General features: G+C 38.9%; 1 protein-coding gene across 1 annotated transcript in view; it reads right to left on the minus strand.

Moving 5' to 3' along the window:
• Positions 1–10,894: 10,894 nt before the first annotated feature.
• Positions 10,895–15,422, minus strand: part of LAMA4 (laminin subunit alpha 4) — a 466,993-nt gene continuing 462,465 nt past the window's right edge. The window contains exon 40 of the mRNA XM_085611379.1: positions 10,895–11,531. Within this exon, the coding sequence (XP_085467505.1) occupies positions 11,386–11,531 (146 nt within the window). The 3' untranslated portion in view covers positions 10,895–11,385. The remainder of the gene's footprint in view (positions 11,532–15,422) is intronic.

The raw sequence follows: 15,422 nt of genomic DNA on the forward strand, positions 1-15,422 counted from the left end.
TACACTCTGTTTCTTTGTTATCTGAACCTATGTCTGATCTCGCCATTGTGGGAAGGGATTGAATCCTCCTTTTTTCATCCTTTCACCTTTGAAGAATTTGTATCAGTATCCCATATTCCACAGAAATTTTTTCTCCCCATTCTTAAAAATTCCTGCAAAACCTTTTTTCCTCTTTTCCTCGATGATCTAGATGATCGCTCACGCTTCTTACAGTCTCCTATTTGGTATAATCCACTTATTAAAATTAGAAATAAGATACTTTTTTGGAGAGAATGGAAAGATCTTGGTCTTAATTGGATTCACCAACTTTTTCAGGAGGGTACTTGTATCCCCTTCTCTGTACTTTAATCCCGCTTTTCTTTACCACCATCCTTCTACTCCAAATATAGGTTATTGAGTACAGGTGCTCAAAACAGCTATGATACCCTTACATTTTCCATCACACATGTCAAATCTTCTCCTCACACTCTCCCTTTTTTACTTTCTTCATCCTCCGCATCCCAAATTAATAAAAAATTACGAGATACCTCTAATACCCGAGATAAATCTAAAGTAGAAAATGACTGGGAATCGGACTTAGAGGAATCGTTTTCTACTTTAATCTAGCAAAAAATTTGGTCCAGAATAAGGAAATCCTCTAGAGCAGCAAACACGACTCAAACATTATTTTTTATATATAATAGACTTTTGATCACTCCTGCCAAATTACATAAAATTGATCCCTCTATTCCCTCTACCTTCTGGTCCTGTTCGGCAGCGGTAGCAGATCTTAAACATATGTTATTTACTTGTCCAACGATCCATGATTTTTGGGCCAGAGTGTGGACACAAATTAATAATATTTTTTCTACACAGTTCCCCTTTACTTTTCCACATATTTTTTTAGGTAGTCTTTCTGAGATATGGTCCTCCTACATTATTAACCCATCCATTATTGACTTACTTATAGCTGTAGCATTCCAACAAATCGCTAAGTCATGGAAGAATTCCTCGAATGTCTCTTTCCAAGCCTGGTGGTACGGAGTTTGTTATAATCACAGATTAGACAGGGCTTATATTTATCCCATTACACTGTCTATTAAACGAGATTTATTATGGTTACCCATCACTAATTTCTTGAATATATCTGCTCAATCCTTACCTTTACATACCCCTTGCAATGAAGAAGTACCCAAACCTCCTTGAAGTTAATAATGATTGTTTATTATCTGTTGTGTTTTATCTCTTGGTTATTTTATAAGTTTTTATTAGAGGATTTATTATATACCAACTGTTACATTTTCAATGGATAGTTTTGTTGTATCATTTGATATATTCTTTTCTTCCCCCTCTATCCCTTCCCCCTCCTTCTCTGTTTCTTTCCTCCGTTTATGATATTTTTTGCACTATGTATATTTAGATATTATGTTCTATTGCTCTTATGTTGTATTTTGATCTTCAATAAACTTTCTTTTAAAACTTAAAAAAAATGTTGGCAGGCAGTTATTAAAAAAAAAAAAATTCTTAATCATGGTTAAAGCCTTTATGATGTGGAAGATAATGCAGAAAACATTCCAGATTTAAGGGCTGTCGTACTATACACCCATATCTGCAACAACCTAACTGCCTGTGGTCTTCTGGGATCTGATGGTCAATATCAGATGGTCAATAACTGGAGACGTAAAGGCATTGCGCAAATTGGGAATTTTTATGTTGAAGGGGGTCTGTCTTCCTCCTTTTCAATATTAGCTGATAAATATCATCAGCCTAAAAAACAATTCTTTAAGTTCCTACAAATCTGTGATTTTTTGGGCAAATGGCAAATCATGATAGAACCACATAAATTAGTAGACGCTATCAGGCGCTGTGTTAAGATTTGGGTATTGGACAATCTGTTATTGGAGACAAGGAGGGACAATCTTAATATGCAAAACCTCAAATGGGAAAATCGTCTGGGGGAGCAGGGTCTGTCTGTGGAGCAATCGATTGATATTGCAGGGGAAATCTTGATCTCAGCCAATTTAAAAACACAGCACAGTTTCATTTGTGTCATACCCCCTCAAATATGCTGAAGTGGGGCGGAGTAAACTATGGGGAATGCTTTCGTTGTGGAACAGATATGGGTGATATTGTAAATATTTTTTATGCATGTGAAAAATTGACACATCTTTTCGCACATATTGAAAGATTTCTGTCAGAAATAGCAGGGGCCGGGATAAAGATTTCAAGCTCTGTGATGCTCTCAGGAATTGGGGAAGACCTGCGATAAGGGCTACCTGCTTATAAATTCCGATATTTCATTTCTATAGCCACAGCAGTGGCTCGGCTGTGTATATCGTCCATGTGGCTGCAGCAGTAAGCCCATCCTTCGAGCTGTGGAGGGCCAGATTTGATAGTATATGTAATTTGGAGCATTGCCTTTACTCAGTCAAAGGGGTAAGAAGGCGCAAACGTGGTATATATATATATGGGGCCCAATGATTGACCATTTGAAAGATTGAAATGTTATTATTGAGAAATAAAATCTCTATTTCTCATGTATTTAATTATATATAGTCAATCTGTCTGTTTTAACCTAAGTGTGAATTCTTTCCTCTTATCAAATCCGATATGCGATGTGGTATTAGATGTCATGGATTTGATGTATGACCTTATTTATTTTTGCTATGGATTAAAATAAAAATAAAAAATGATTTGAAAATTGCCTAACAAAAGACGCCAGCATAATAGGTCTTAATGCTCCAAAAGTTTCCGGTTCCTCTAAGCAATATCTATAATCTCAAGAGTTACCATTAGTAGCTGATAATATTCAGATATATGGGATTTATAAAAAGGATAGATAATGTGATACCATCATTAATCAAGTGGGCGCACATTCCTGAGAAAGTTGTTTAATGGTGTCAGTGCAGGTAATTGTATGTCAGATGCATAAATGTATCTGAATCACATCAGATCGGTTAATCTTGCTTTTCAAATAATGTTGCCCAATGTATAAATTTGACCTTTGGCAAACTATGTCATCCCTACGCTGGAAGACAGGAAATAAATCTTAGTATCTCTATGGCGGGGTGAATTATTTTACAACAAAGAACTATAATGCATTTGCTGATTTACAACCAGATTTGTACATACCACAAAAACATCTTCAACTACAACATTTAAAAATGCAACAGGAGAATGTCTAGTTAGAAATGGTCAGTCCAGGCAATACATGGTCACAGGAGAGCATATTATCTAAGCAAGATAAATTTTCTTAACACTGAAGACCAATATCAAAGGCTAGTATGCATTGATTCTGCCATGGAATAAAATTATAACCCATTACAAATGAGCCAATAGCTTTTCTGAGCCAGTTATATAAACTGTCTCAATATACTAATGTGTAGATGTGACCCTGAAATTGCGATCGTGCTGGAAGTGCAACTCCGATCCCATCTACTTATCTGCGATTTCTGCACCTCGATTTTAACCTTTAATTTGGCCTGAATGAGTAGGGCTAAGTATAGTTTATTTGTCTCCGGCCGAAAAACTGTAGGAGCTCTGATTGATTTCGTGACCTGAAGTTTTATATTTTTACACCAAGCTGCCTGACAGTCATCATAAAACTTCTTCCCTGCTCCTAATGATGGTAGCCAGGGCCGGACTGGGAACTAAAACCGGCCCTGACAAAGTGCTCAGCCGGCCCCCGGGGGTTGGGGGTGCGGCCGAGCTCTTTGCCAGGGCCAGTTTTTGGCCGTTTTTGTTACAGGGCCGATTTTGCAGCTCACGCTTCTTACAGTCTCCTATTTGGTATAATCCACTTATTAAAATTAGAAATAAGATACTTTTTTGGAGAGAATGGAAAGATCTTGGTCTTAATTGGATTCACCAACTTTTTCAGGAGGGTACTTGTATCCCCTTCTCTGTACTTTAATCCCGCTTTTCTTTACCACCATCCTTCTACTCCAAATATAGGTTATTGAGTACAGGTGCTCAAAACAGCTATGATACCCTTACATTTTCCATCACACATGTCAAATCTTCTCCTCACACTCTCCCTTTTTTACTTTCTTCATCCTCCGCATCCCAAATTAATAAAAAATTACGAGATACCTCTAATACCCGAGATAAATCTAAAGTAGAAAATGACTGGGAATCGGACTTAGAGGAATCGTTTTCTACTTTAATCTAGCAAAAAATTTGGTCCAGAATAAGGAAATCCTCTAGAGCAGCAAACACGACTCAAACATTATTTTTTATATATAATAGACTTTTGATCACTCCTGCCAAATTACATAAAATTGATCCCTCTATTCCCTCTACCTTCTGGTCCTGTTCGGCAGCGGTAGCAGATCTTAAACATATGTTATTTACTTGTCCAACGATCCATGATTTTTGGGCCAGAGTGTGGACACAAATTAATAATATTTTTTCTACACAGTTCCCCTTTACTTTTCCACATATTTTTTTAGGTAGTCTTTCTGAGATATGGTCCTCCTACATTATTAACCCATCCATTATTGACTTACTTATAGCTGTAGCATTCCAACAAATCGCTAAGTCATGGAAGAATTCCTCGAATGTCTCTTTCCAAGCCTGGTGGTACGGAGTTTGTTATAATCACAGATTAGACAGGGCTTATATTTATCCCATTACACTGTCTATTAAACGAGATTTATTATGGTTACCCATCACTAATTTCTTGAATATATCTGCTCAATCCTTACCTTTACATACCCCTTGCAATGAAGAAGTACCCAAACCTCCTTGAAGTTAATAATGATTGTTTATTATCTGTTGTGTTTTATCTCTTGGTTATTTTATAAGTTTTTATTAGAGGATTTATTATATACCAACTGTTACATTTTCAATGGATAGTTTTGTTGTATCATTTGATATATTCTTTTCTTCCCCCTCTATCCCTTCCCCCTCCTTCTCTGTTTCTTTCCTCCGTTTATGATATTTTTTGCACTATGTATATTTAGATATTATGTTCTATTGCTCTTATGTTGTATTTTGATCTTCAATAAACTTTCTTTTAAAACTTAAAAAAAATGTTGGCAGGCAGTTATTAAAAAAAAAAAAATTCTTAATCATGGTTAAAGCCTTTATGATGTGGAAGATAATGCAGAAAACATTCCAGATTTAAGGGCTGTCGTACTATACACCCATATCTGCAACAACCTAACTGCCTGTGGTCTTCTGGGATCTGATGGTCAATATCAGATGGTCAATAACTGGAGACGTAAAGGCATTGCGCAAATTGGGAATTTTTATGTTGAAGGGGGTCTGTCTTCCTCCTTTTCAATATTAGCTGATAAATATCATCAGCCTAAAAAACAATTCTTTAAGTTCCTACAAATCTGTGATTTTTTGGGCAAATGGCAAATCATGATAGAACCACATAAATTAGTAGACGCTATCAGGCGCTGTGTTAAGATTTGGGTATTGGACAATCTGTTATTGGAGACAAGGAGGGACAATCTTAATATGCAAAACCTCAAATGGGAAAATCGTCTGGGGGAGCAGGGTCTGTCTGTGGAGCAATCGATTGATATTGCAGGGGAAATCTTGATCTCAGCCAATTTAAAAACACAGCACAGTTTCATTTGTGTCATACCCCCTCAAATATGCTGAAGTGGGGCGGAGTAAACTATGGGGAATGCTTTCGTTGTGGAACAGATATGGGTGATATTGTAAATATTTTTTATGCATGTGAAAAATTGACACATCTTTTCGCACATATTGAAAGATTTCTGTCAGAAATAGCAGGGGCCGGGATAAAGATTTCAAGCTCTGTGATGCTCTCAGGAATTGGGGAAGACCTGCGATAAGGGCTACCTGCTTATAAATTCCGATATTTCATTTCTATAGCCACAGCAGTGGCTCGGCTGTGTATATCGTCCATGTGGCTGCAGCAGTAAGCCCATCCTTCGAGCTGTGGAGGGCCAGATTTGATAGTATATGTAATTTGGAGCATTGCCTTTACTCAGTCAAAGGGGTAAGAAGGCGCAAACGTGGTATATATATATATGGGGCCCAATGATTGACCATTTGAAAGATTGAAATGTTATTATTGAGAAATAAAATCTCTATTTCTCATGTATTTAATTATATATAGTCAATCTGTCTGTTTTAACCTAAGTGTGAATTCTTTCCTCTTATCAAATCCGATATGCGATGTGGTATTAGATGTCATGGATTTGATGTATGACCTTATTTATTTTTGCTATGGATTAAAATAAAAATAAAAAATGATTTGAAAATTGCCTAACAAAAGACGCCAGCATAATAGGTCTTAATGCTCCAAAAGTTTCCGGTTCCTCTAAGCAATATCTATAATCTCAAGAGTTACCATTAGTAGCTGATAATATTCAGATATATGGGATTTATAAAAAGGATAGATAATGTGATACCATCATTAATCAAGTGGGCGCACATTCCTGAGAAAGTTGTTTAATGGTGTCAGTGCAGGTAATTGTATGTCAGATGCATAAATGTATCTGAATCACATCAGATCGGTTAATCTTGCTTTTCAAATAATGTTGCCCAATGTATAAATTTGACCTTTGGCAAACTATGTCATCCCTACGCTGGAAGACAGGAAATAAATCTTAGTATCTCTATGGCGGGGTGAATTATTTTACAACAAAGAACTATAATGCATTTGCTGATTTACAACCAGATTTGTACATACCACAAAAACATCTTCAACTACAACATTTAAAAATGCAACAGGAGAATGTCTAGTTAGAAATGGTCAGTCCAGGCAATACATGGTCACAGGAGAGCATATTATCTAAGCAAGATAAATTTTCTTAACACTGAAGACCAATATCAAAGGCTAGTATGCATTGATTCTGCCATGGAATAAAATTATAACCCATTACAAATGAGCCAATAGCTTTTCTGAGCCAGTTATATAAACTGTCTCAATATACTAATGTGTAGATGTGACCCTGAAATTGCGATCGTGCTGGAAGTGCAACTCCGATCCCATCTACTTATCTGCGATTTCTGCACCTCGATTTTAACCTTTAATTTGGCCTGAATGAGTAGGGCTAAGTATAGTTTATTTGTCTCCGGCCGAAAAACTGTAGGAGCTCTGATTGATTTCGTGACCTGAAGTTTTATATTTTCACACCAAGCTGCCTGACAGTCATCATAAAACTTCTTCCCTGCTCCTAATGATGGTAGCCAGGGCCGGACTGGGAACTAAAACCGGCCCTGACAAAGTGCTCAGCCGGCCCCCGGGGGTTGGGGGTGCGGCCGAGCTCTTTGCCAGGGCCAGTTTTTGGCCGTTTTTGTTACAGGGCCGATTTTGCAGCTATGCTGCAAAATCGGCCCTGTAACAAAAACGGCCCCCAGGGCCCCAAAAACGGCCCCCACCCGTGCAGCGCACCGGGGATTGCCCGGTGCCCGCTACGGTCAGTCCGGCCCTGATGGTAGCCTTTGCATTTATAAAATAAATAGGCACATGTTGCAGTCCCCTGCCATTTTCCTAGAGATGGTGTGTGCCAGTATGCGAATTAAAAGATATTTTGGAATCTGATACAAAAAATACAAAGAATCCAGGGATCCCTCTCGACCGTCGCAATTTTAAAGAAGGCCTCGCCAGCAGAAACATATTATATTCAGAGGCCCTAATCACGACCGTGTTACAAAGAAATCATTTGTGATTTCAGCTGTAAATGTATTGAGGACTGATCACTGCTGCAGTGAGGGGGGCATACACACATTGCTGATCCTCCCAACACCCAGCTTTAGAGAGTCTGCCAGCAATGGAGTACTGCCCCCAATGTCTTTCATCCAGAGAGCCAGCTTGTAGCTGAGAAGTTAGGGATGTGTATTCTACACTGGCTTGAAAGTATTCTGAGCCTCCTGGAACATAAATGTTATACTCTAGAGGTAAGACTGCAGTTTCTATATAGCCTAAGCCTTAAAAAACATTCCATCACAATGGTGGTCAATTTGGATAGCCCGTAGCCCTTTGGCCTTATTACGTTAATGCCCTCTAACAATTAAACTAATAACATCCTTTCTCTTCCAACAACCTAATGTTTGTTGCATGCAATAGTGAGTGTAAAATGCATACATGTTTTATACCTGGCATCCTTGAAGTGGTTTTCCCCTAACTTTTTGCCTTTTATTCGCCTGTATGTTGACTTTGTTATGCTGGCTCTAGAACACTGCACTCTTTAACACTGCTCTCCAGTACTAAAGTAATGGTGCACTCTCCTTAAAACTTTGAAATGGCTTATACCCAATTCGCACAATTAATTTACTTGTCAGTAAAAGTGGCACTACCTGCGCCCAGGGCTTGTAAATTAAAATGCCACTAGTGCGTCTGCAGCACTGTTTATGCCATCCACTTAAGTGGAACTTTAAACATGTCTCAGGTCTTCCCTTTCAGTCCCTGTGTGCAGTTTTAAACTGCCATGTCGACCTTGCAACATAAATGTCGAATGTTGTAAAATATGAATAGCCGTTTTAATTTTATTGCTGCCCCTGATGAAGGGCTGTTGAGCCCGAAATGCATTGGGTTAATGTGAATAAAGCTGTCCAGGATGAATTAGGTATTCCTACATGCCATAGAAAAAGGTTCTGGATAGGCATATTTTTAGCATCTGAAAAGATTGGGAAACATAAAGCCTTTTATGTGAATGGATAAAGGAACGATAAATGTATGAAATAAAACATGGATTAAAACGGATTAAAATGGATTATTTAATTAAAGATGGAGTCCTCTGAATATCTCCTGAATCTGCTGTGCACCTGATGGATAGAGCATAATGACTCTCCACATGTCATGAAATCATTAATTCGTGCTGTTGGGGCAGGACACAAATCCAGTCTGCACGCGAACATTTTTGCCTAAGAGCATCTTGAATAAACAGATTTTTGAGTATGAAGGTGTGCATTCTGTCACTTCAATATGGACATTCACTCAATCTTGCCCCTTTGATCGTTTGCACCCAGGATGATAATGCAGATTAAATGATTAAAGAAAAGATCCCTAGGCAGCAGTTGGATATTTGTGCAGTATCGCGGTGGTGTGATAAGGAGTCAATGAGGCGGTTTAACTGCCAGGAAGAGCATTTAGTTTGTGCAGGTACAGATTATTTTTAAATTTTTGGGGAAGTCATCACTTTATGAGTGTTTAGTTTTCACACACTGGGTTTTATTAAGTAACACAGGAGGAGCACCTGGATGATAACGTTGTATTTGATTTTTTGTTTCACAATGTTCACGAAGATAATGGAGGGTCATTATGAGTTACAGATGTTTGTGCATTATTCTTTTACATCAAACATGCATGGATTGAAGAATGCACAATTATAGTTTATGCTTGATGTCAAATGTTGTTAAAATATTATTAGTGGTTTTCATTTTATAGCTACCCCTTATGAAGGGCTGTTCAGCCCGAAATGCTTTGGGTTTAATGCAAATAAAGCTACCCAGGATTAATTATTTATTCCTACGTGCCATAGAAAAAAGCCTGGACAGGCATTTCTTTAGCATTTTAAAAAATTGGGAAACATGATGCCTTTTATGTAAATGGAGAATGTAACGAGAAACTTCTGAAATGTAACATGGCATAAAACAGATTAAAATGGAATATTTAATTAAAGATGGAATCTTCTGAATATTTCCTGAATCTGCCGTGCGACTGGTGGATGGAGCATAAAAATGCTTCACATGTCATGAAAATAAACCTTTCGCCAGACCTCAAACATTACTGTTCAATACATATATGCCACCCCTAAGGTAGCCCCTGGACATTCCAGAGGGCAGGGTGCAGTGTATTTAAAAAGTAGGACATGTTCTTTTAAATTTTACATGTCCGGGTAGTAAAAACTCTTACATTCGGTTTTCACTACAGCAAGGCCTGCCTCTCCCATCGGAGAACATTGGAGGTACCTTATTACATTTAATAAGTGATAATTTCTAAATTGGAGCAGGTAATCAGTTCATGTTTTCTGTCTTTTGGAATTGTAATGAAAAATCCTCTCTCGTGGTGGTGGGTGAACCTGACAGTTGGGCTTTGTGTATTCCTCCTAGAAAGCCAAACACAATAGGGAGCTTAGTTGTGCCTGAATGGGCCATCACTGGCAGGATGGGAGTGTGGAGCTGGGCACAGCCCTAATTGCATTTGAATAGGCTGTGTTCTGCCTCAACACAAAGGGCTGCATACCCCAGCAGGAAAGAGGAGACAGGATGCCTGTGGAACTCACAAAGAAACCTCTAGAAGCTTTTCCCACTTCAAAGGAAGGCCCAGATATAAATATTGGACCTCAGACAACAACTCTTCAGTACACTTCCTTACTTGTAGATACTCTGCTATTAAAACGGACTGTTGTGCTGCTGAAGTGACTGCCACTCTGCTGCACTGCTGCTCTGAAGGATTGGTGCTCTGCTGTGCTGACCTGATGTCTTCTCCCCTCTTCCCTGGGTGAGAAGAACTGGACCTACATATGTTGTACCCAGGATTTCAAAGTGACACCAAAAGCTAGTTGGCTGCCCCCTGCAGGACAGAATGCTCCAAAAAGGTTGAACCCATCATCTGCCCTTCAGTGAATCCAGCAGAACTGACTCATCTCCTCTGCTGCGCGGCGTAAACCTGAACAAAACCGACACATCACCTCAACTGTGAAGATTGTCTCAGCGCAAGGACTCCGCATCAATCTTGCAGCCCACATCTTAACAGCCGCTGTGCAAGGTTTCACCAACACAGGCCCTCGCATCGCTAATCCCTCATCAACAGCAGCCTCAATGATAACACAAATTCTCACGTCGTAGCTCTTTGGAGCTGACGTATCACCTCTATTGCCCTTTTATTTTATCTTCTTCTACTTACGTTAATGAATAGGATTGTCACCTTAAATATTTTATTTTTGTCAGTATGTTAAGTTTAATAAACGCAATCACCAGCTCAGTAATTCAAGCATCTGCTTTTATTCTTCAATGCACATTATCAATCATGGTGAAGCAAACAAGAGAGAGAGGCATTAGAATCTTTTGGGTTCTAAAGTTGTACCACTACATTTTAACACAGTGTTTTAAAAGATTTACATTTGTTGTTGCTGTGACAGTGACTGAAGTAAAATGCAATTTTTATAAACTATGTGGTGCAATCAAACTGACCAATAGTAAATGTTAAATGTCCACAGCATATGGAGTGCAATGCAGAAGCAAAATTTTATTTAAAAAGATATTGGATTTTTCTTTTGTGTTTGCCGTGTTTGCAAATTGCAAGTGCATGAGTCCTGATGACTGCTCTAAAGAGAGACTGCTCAGCGTGAGACGGTCATGCATGAGAAATTAGTGTTCGCATTCAGGCATGTCCATATGAGATGACTTTGTTTTGTTATTTGCAGTGATCCTGAAGAAGATCTCAGCGTTGACCACGATAATGATGACTCCACTTCAGGCTGCCGGGCAGGAATTGATGCTCACTGCTCCATTGACGAGAGCTGCTTTGCTGAAGATCACTGCTTTACCATCAATGAAAAAGTTGCGTACGCAGCCTGTGAAGGAGCCACGGGTTGTAAGGGTTGATGCTAACATTGACTCTAATGGGTAAAAAAGAAAAGAAAAAACGTTGTTAGAGGCATTTTAGTTGCATTCAGCAAACTAATTACAATTGTAACCCACTCTGAATGCCTTTCTCGTCCAAATGATGAAAAATATGCTATCACTATAAGTTAATTTCCTTGTACAGTATATGTATTGCATTCCTGTATATCCCACAGTTTAAATGATATCTGTTGCATTTAAATTTACAAAAATGTTTAAGTTGTACATAATTACTCTTTATAATAGATATTTCCGAAATATTCCAACAGCACCTGGAAAAAGACTTTTATTTCTGTCAAGGTTTGTCAATGAATTTCTTAAACAAGGAAGAAGGAAATGATCCCACTGTGTAGTGAAGTATTGCTTCTACCATTGAATGTTCTATAGGACAAATAATGAAGCATGCTCCTTTTATTTCTGTTTACTTCTGCATACATGTGCAACCAAACTTGTCTATCGTTAGTGTTAGCCGAATACTCCGCAGGTTGGGTACACCTCGTGTTTCAGTGCTATAATTTATGTACAATATACTGTACTGTATTAAGCAATCAAAAGATAGCGCAACACTCTTGTCAGGTCTATTTTGATTAATTCTCAGAGTAGCATTAACTCTCCAGAGCTGAGCACATCAGCCGTTTGCAAAAATAACTCACAGACATTAGATAAAAAACAAGAAAGATTTATACGAAATTGAGATTATCAAAAGTGGAATCAAGAACGAGAGGTGACAAACAGCATTGTGATGAGTTTAGGGTGTTAGGACAAAATATGTTATGTTATGTTATGTTAAGTCCTTTTATAGCGCGCAATAGCTACTCCAAAGAGTGTCCCAGCGCGAAGCCAAGAGGAGAATCAACAAAAGCCAGTAACTACGGAGACAAGTGAGTTTTTAGAAATTTCTTGAAAAGAAGCGGGTCTTGAGTATTGCGCAGAAAAACAGGAAGAGCATTCCAAGCCTGAGATGCTTTAACGGCAAGAGAGCCGCCCCCCAATTTGGAGCGCGAGAAACGCGGCACTGTAGCCAACAGAAGAGCCGATGACCGCAGCAATCTAGACGGGACATAGAAGGAAAACCGTTTCTGCAGATAGATGGGACCCAGATCATAGAGGGCCCTGTGAGCAATTACCAAAGATTTAAATTTGACCCTCTCCGCCACGGGCAGCCAATGCAGGGCGCGAAGATGAACAAGCACACTGCTTCTTCTGGCGTTTCCAAGAAGCAGCCTAGCGGCCGCATTCTGGTTCACCTGCAGTTTATTCATAGAATAGCCAGGGATGCCAACATACAAGGCATTAGCATAGTCCAAACGGGACAACACTAACGCCCGAATAACCGTTTCTTTGGCGCACCTTGGGAGGAGAGGGAGAAAACTCCTGAGTGTCTTAAGAAGACCAAAACAGCAGCCTGAGATCTTATTCACCTGGACAAAGAAGGAGAGATTGTCCTCAAACCAGACTCCTAGATTTTTAGTGGATTTCCCATTAGATGAAGGAAGGGGAAAACCAGGAGGTCAGATCCTACTTCTAAAGTCCAGTGGAAAGTTGCAGTGAAGAAGGATCTCAGATTTGTCTTCGTTACACTTGAGTTGAGCTCTGGCAAGCCACCCAAATACCGAAGACAAGCACTTCTACACAGGCAGAACTGAATCTTCACCCTTGCCCCATGTAAAGAGGAGTTGGGTGTCATCCGCATATGCTATCACCTTAGCCCCCAGCTCCTCTGCCAAAAAGACCAAAGGAGTAACATACATGTTAAAAAGAAGGGGGCTAAGGGAAGATCCCTGAGGAATACCTGTAGTAACCTCCTGCAAAGAAGAGACCGCTGGTGGTATATATAATATATATATATAATATAATGAGGTATCTGGAGGTAAGGCCCTATTACATTATGAGCGCTTTAAGCTGCAAGCCTTTGCAGGCATGTCATCAAGCAATATCATAAAATAATCAGACCAACACAGATTTCTGCATGGTAGATGGCTATAACCATGCGAATACTTGTTTCCTACAAATGTGTACTTTGGTGACAGGTTTTTAAATGTAATCATCAGAAGCATGAATTTCCTACATTTGTTTGATAACATGATCAGCCCTAGCAACATCAATGGTATATATAGTTTGGACAACACAGACTATTCAGTTCAGGATGTGATGTACTAACATTCTCATCTGTTTTTATGTCTTCCTGTTACAGTGAGTCTTCAATGAGAACCTGGATTTCATACATCTGGGTGGCATTTGACCACAATTTCACTGTGCATATTGTCAAAGGTTAGCACCAGTGGCACTCTGTGTAATCCACTACTATGGCATGGTGGGAGCATGCAGTGCTCCCCTCTTCAGCCCACAGGCCGCTTTGTCTTCTGATGCTCGCCACATTCCCCCATCCTGTAACCCACATGGCCTCTACTCACATTTACCAGTTTATGAGAAGGGGTGGTAAATTGGAGCAGAACTACCCTCAGAATCAGGGATTAACACATACATTTGGACCTGGTAATCCTGGAACTTCATGGTAATTCCACAATCTGGGGACACAAATTAATAATTGCATGGTGCAGAGGTGCCAGTTATTTCGAATCAGGTCATTTTGGTACCCCTCACCCTGGAACTCGTAATCTTCCCCTAAATCACTAGGTTAGTGTTATTTTTGTGCTTTTATTCAATGGATTTAAATCAAATCATGCTTAACCTTCACCTGTTTCATGTAGTTATATAAATGATGTTGTAAATACCCTATCTTTTCAAACAGGTTTACTATTACTACACTTTTGAGACTTATTTCATGGGTTGCATTGTGATGGTGTCAGTGCTGTTTGCACAACAAACATGATATTGTGAAAACACCTATTAACATAACATAACAAATATGGATACCTTTGTTAAAATAAGTTACAAAATGTAAGTCTTGAGATTTAGTATTGAATCCAGTCTGTTTCATTGATGTAGGTCATGCAGGGCAGTACGTAGGTCATGAAGGTCTGTCATGGAAGTGCTGTTCACAGAATTAAATGTGGTTTGTGCAACCTTGCCAAATTTAGAAGTGGTGAGGCCAATAGGCAACGAATCCTGTGATTACATTTAACCCACAGAAAATAGAGCATTTTACGAGAGGATTTCTTGGAGGGACATTTGCTGTGGGCAAAAGCCAAACTAAAGATTAAAATGTAACTTTTCTCCACATATTGACATGATATCTAAGAAATCTTCAGCCAAAGATTCTGGAACAAAGTTTAGTAGGGGACTGCAGTTTTACCCACTTACATGACACACTCTGATTCCATTGTTAGTTTTGTTTTCCACTATACATATTGTTCAGCAATGTTTCCAGAATTGATGTCATCCTCTTTGTTTTTAAACGGCTTAGATTTGGTTCAGAAGATTAATGTAAAACTTGGAATCAATACAAATTGCCCATACGATGACTGCAAATGTACCTGAAGCAATGATACTTTAAACAAAACATGAATTCGCCTGTTTAATCTTGTGCTTCAACCATAGTGGAAGATGACAAGAAAATCCAAATATATATACAAGAGTCAAAAAGAGTAATCAGTTGTTTCGCTTTGTTGTTTACATGAAATGCAGTACTGAAGAAAGACTATCACAACATATTTTTAAATCCAGCAATCTGTTTTATCCAGTGTGTTTTAGAAGGCTGATTGCTACTGTTACTGGCTTCACAAATCAAGGGGGATAGGGACATCACGTGAAGGGTGTGTTCCATACATCCAAGCTGTCAGCAAATGGGAATTCAGGTGTATCTGCTTATGTTACTAATAAATGTCTGATTTCAGTAGTCAAGATAGGTATATAAATGGGAAATGTTGACCTAGTTGCAGCTACTCTCTTCCCCCACACCCATCTGATTATAGACTCTTAAAGAA

This window comes from Triturus cristatus, chromosome 6 (assembly GCF_964204655.1).
Source record: "Triturus cristatus chromosome 6, aTriCri1.1, whole genome shotgun sequence".
Lineage (NCBI taxonomy): Eukaryota > Metazoa > Chordata > Amphibia > Caudata > Salamandridae > Triturus > Triturus cristatus.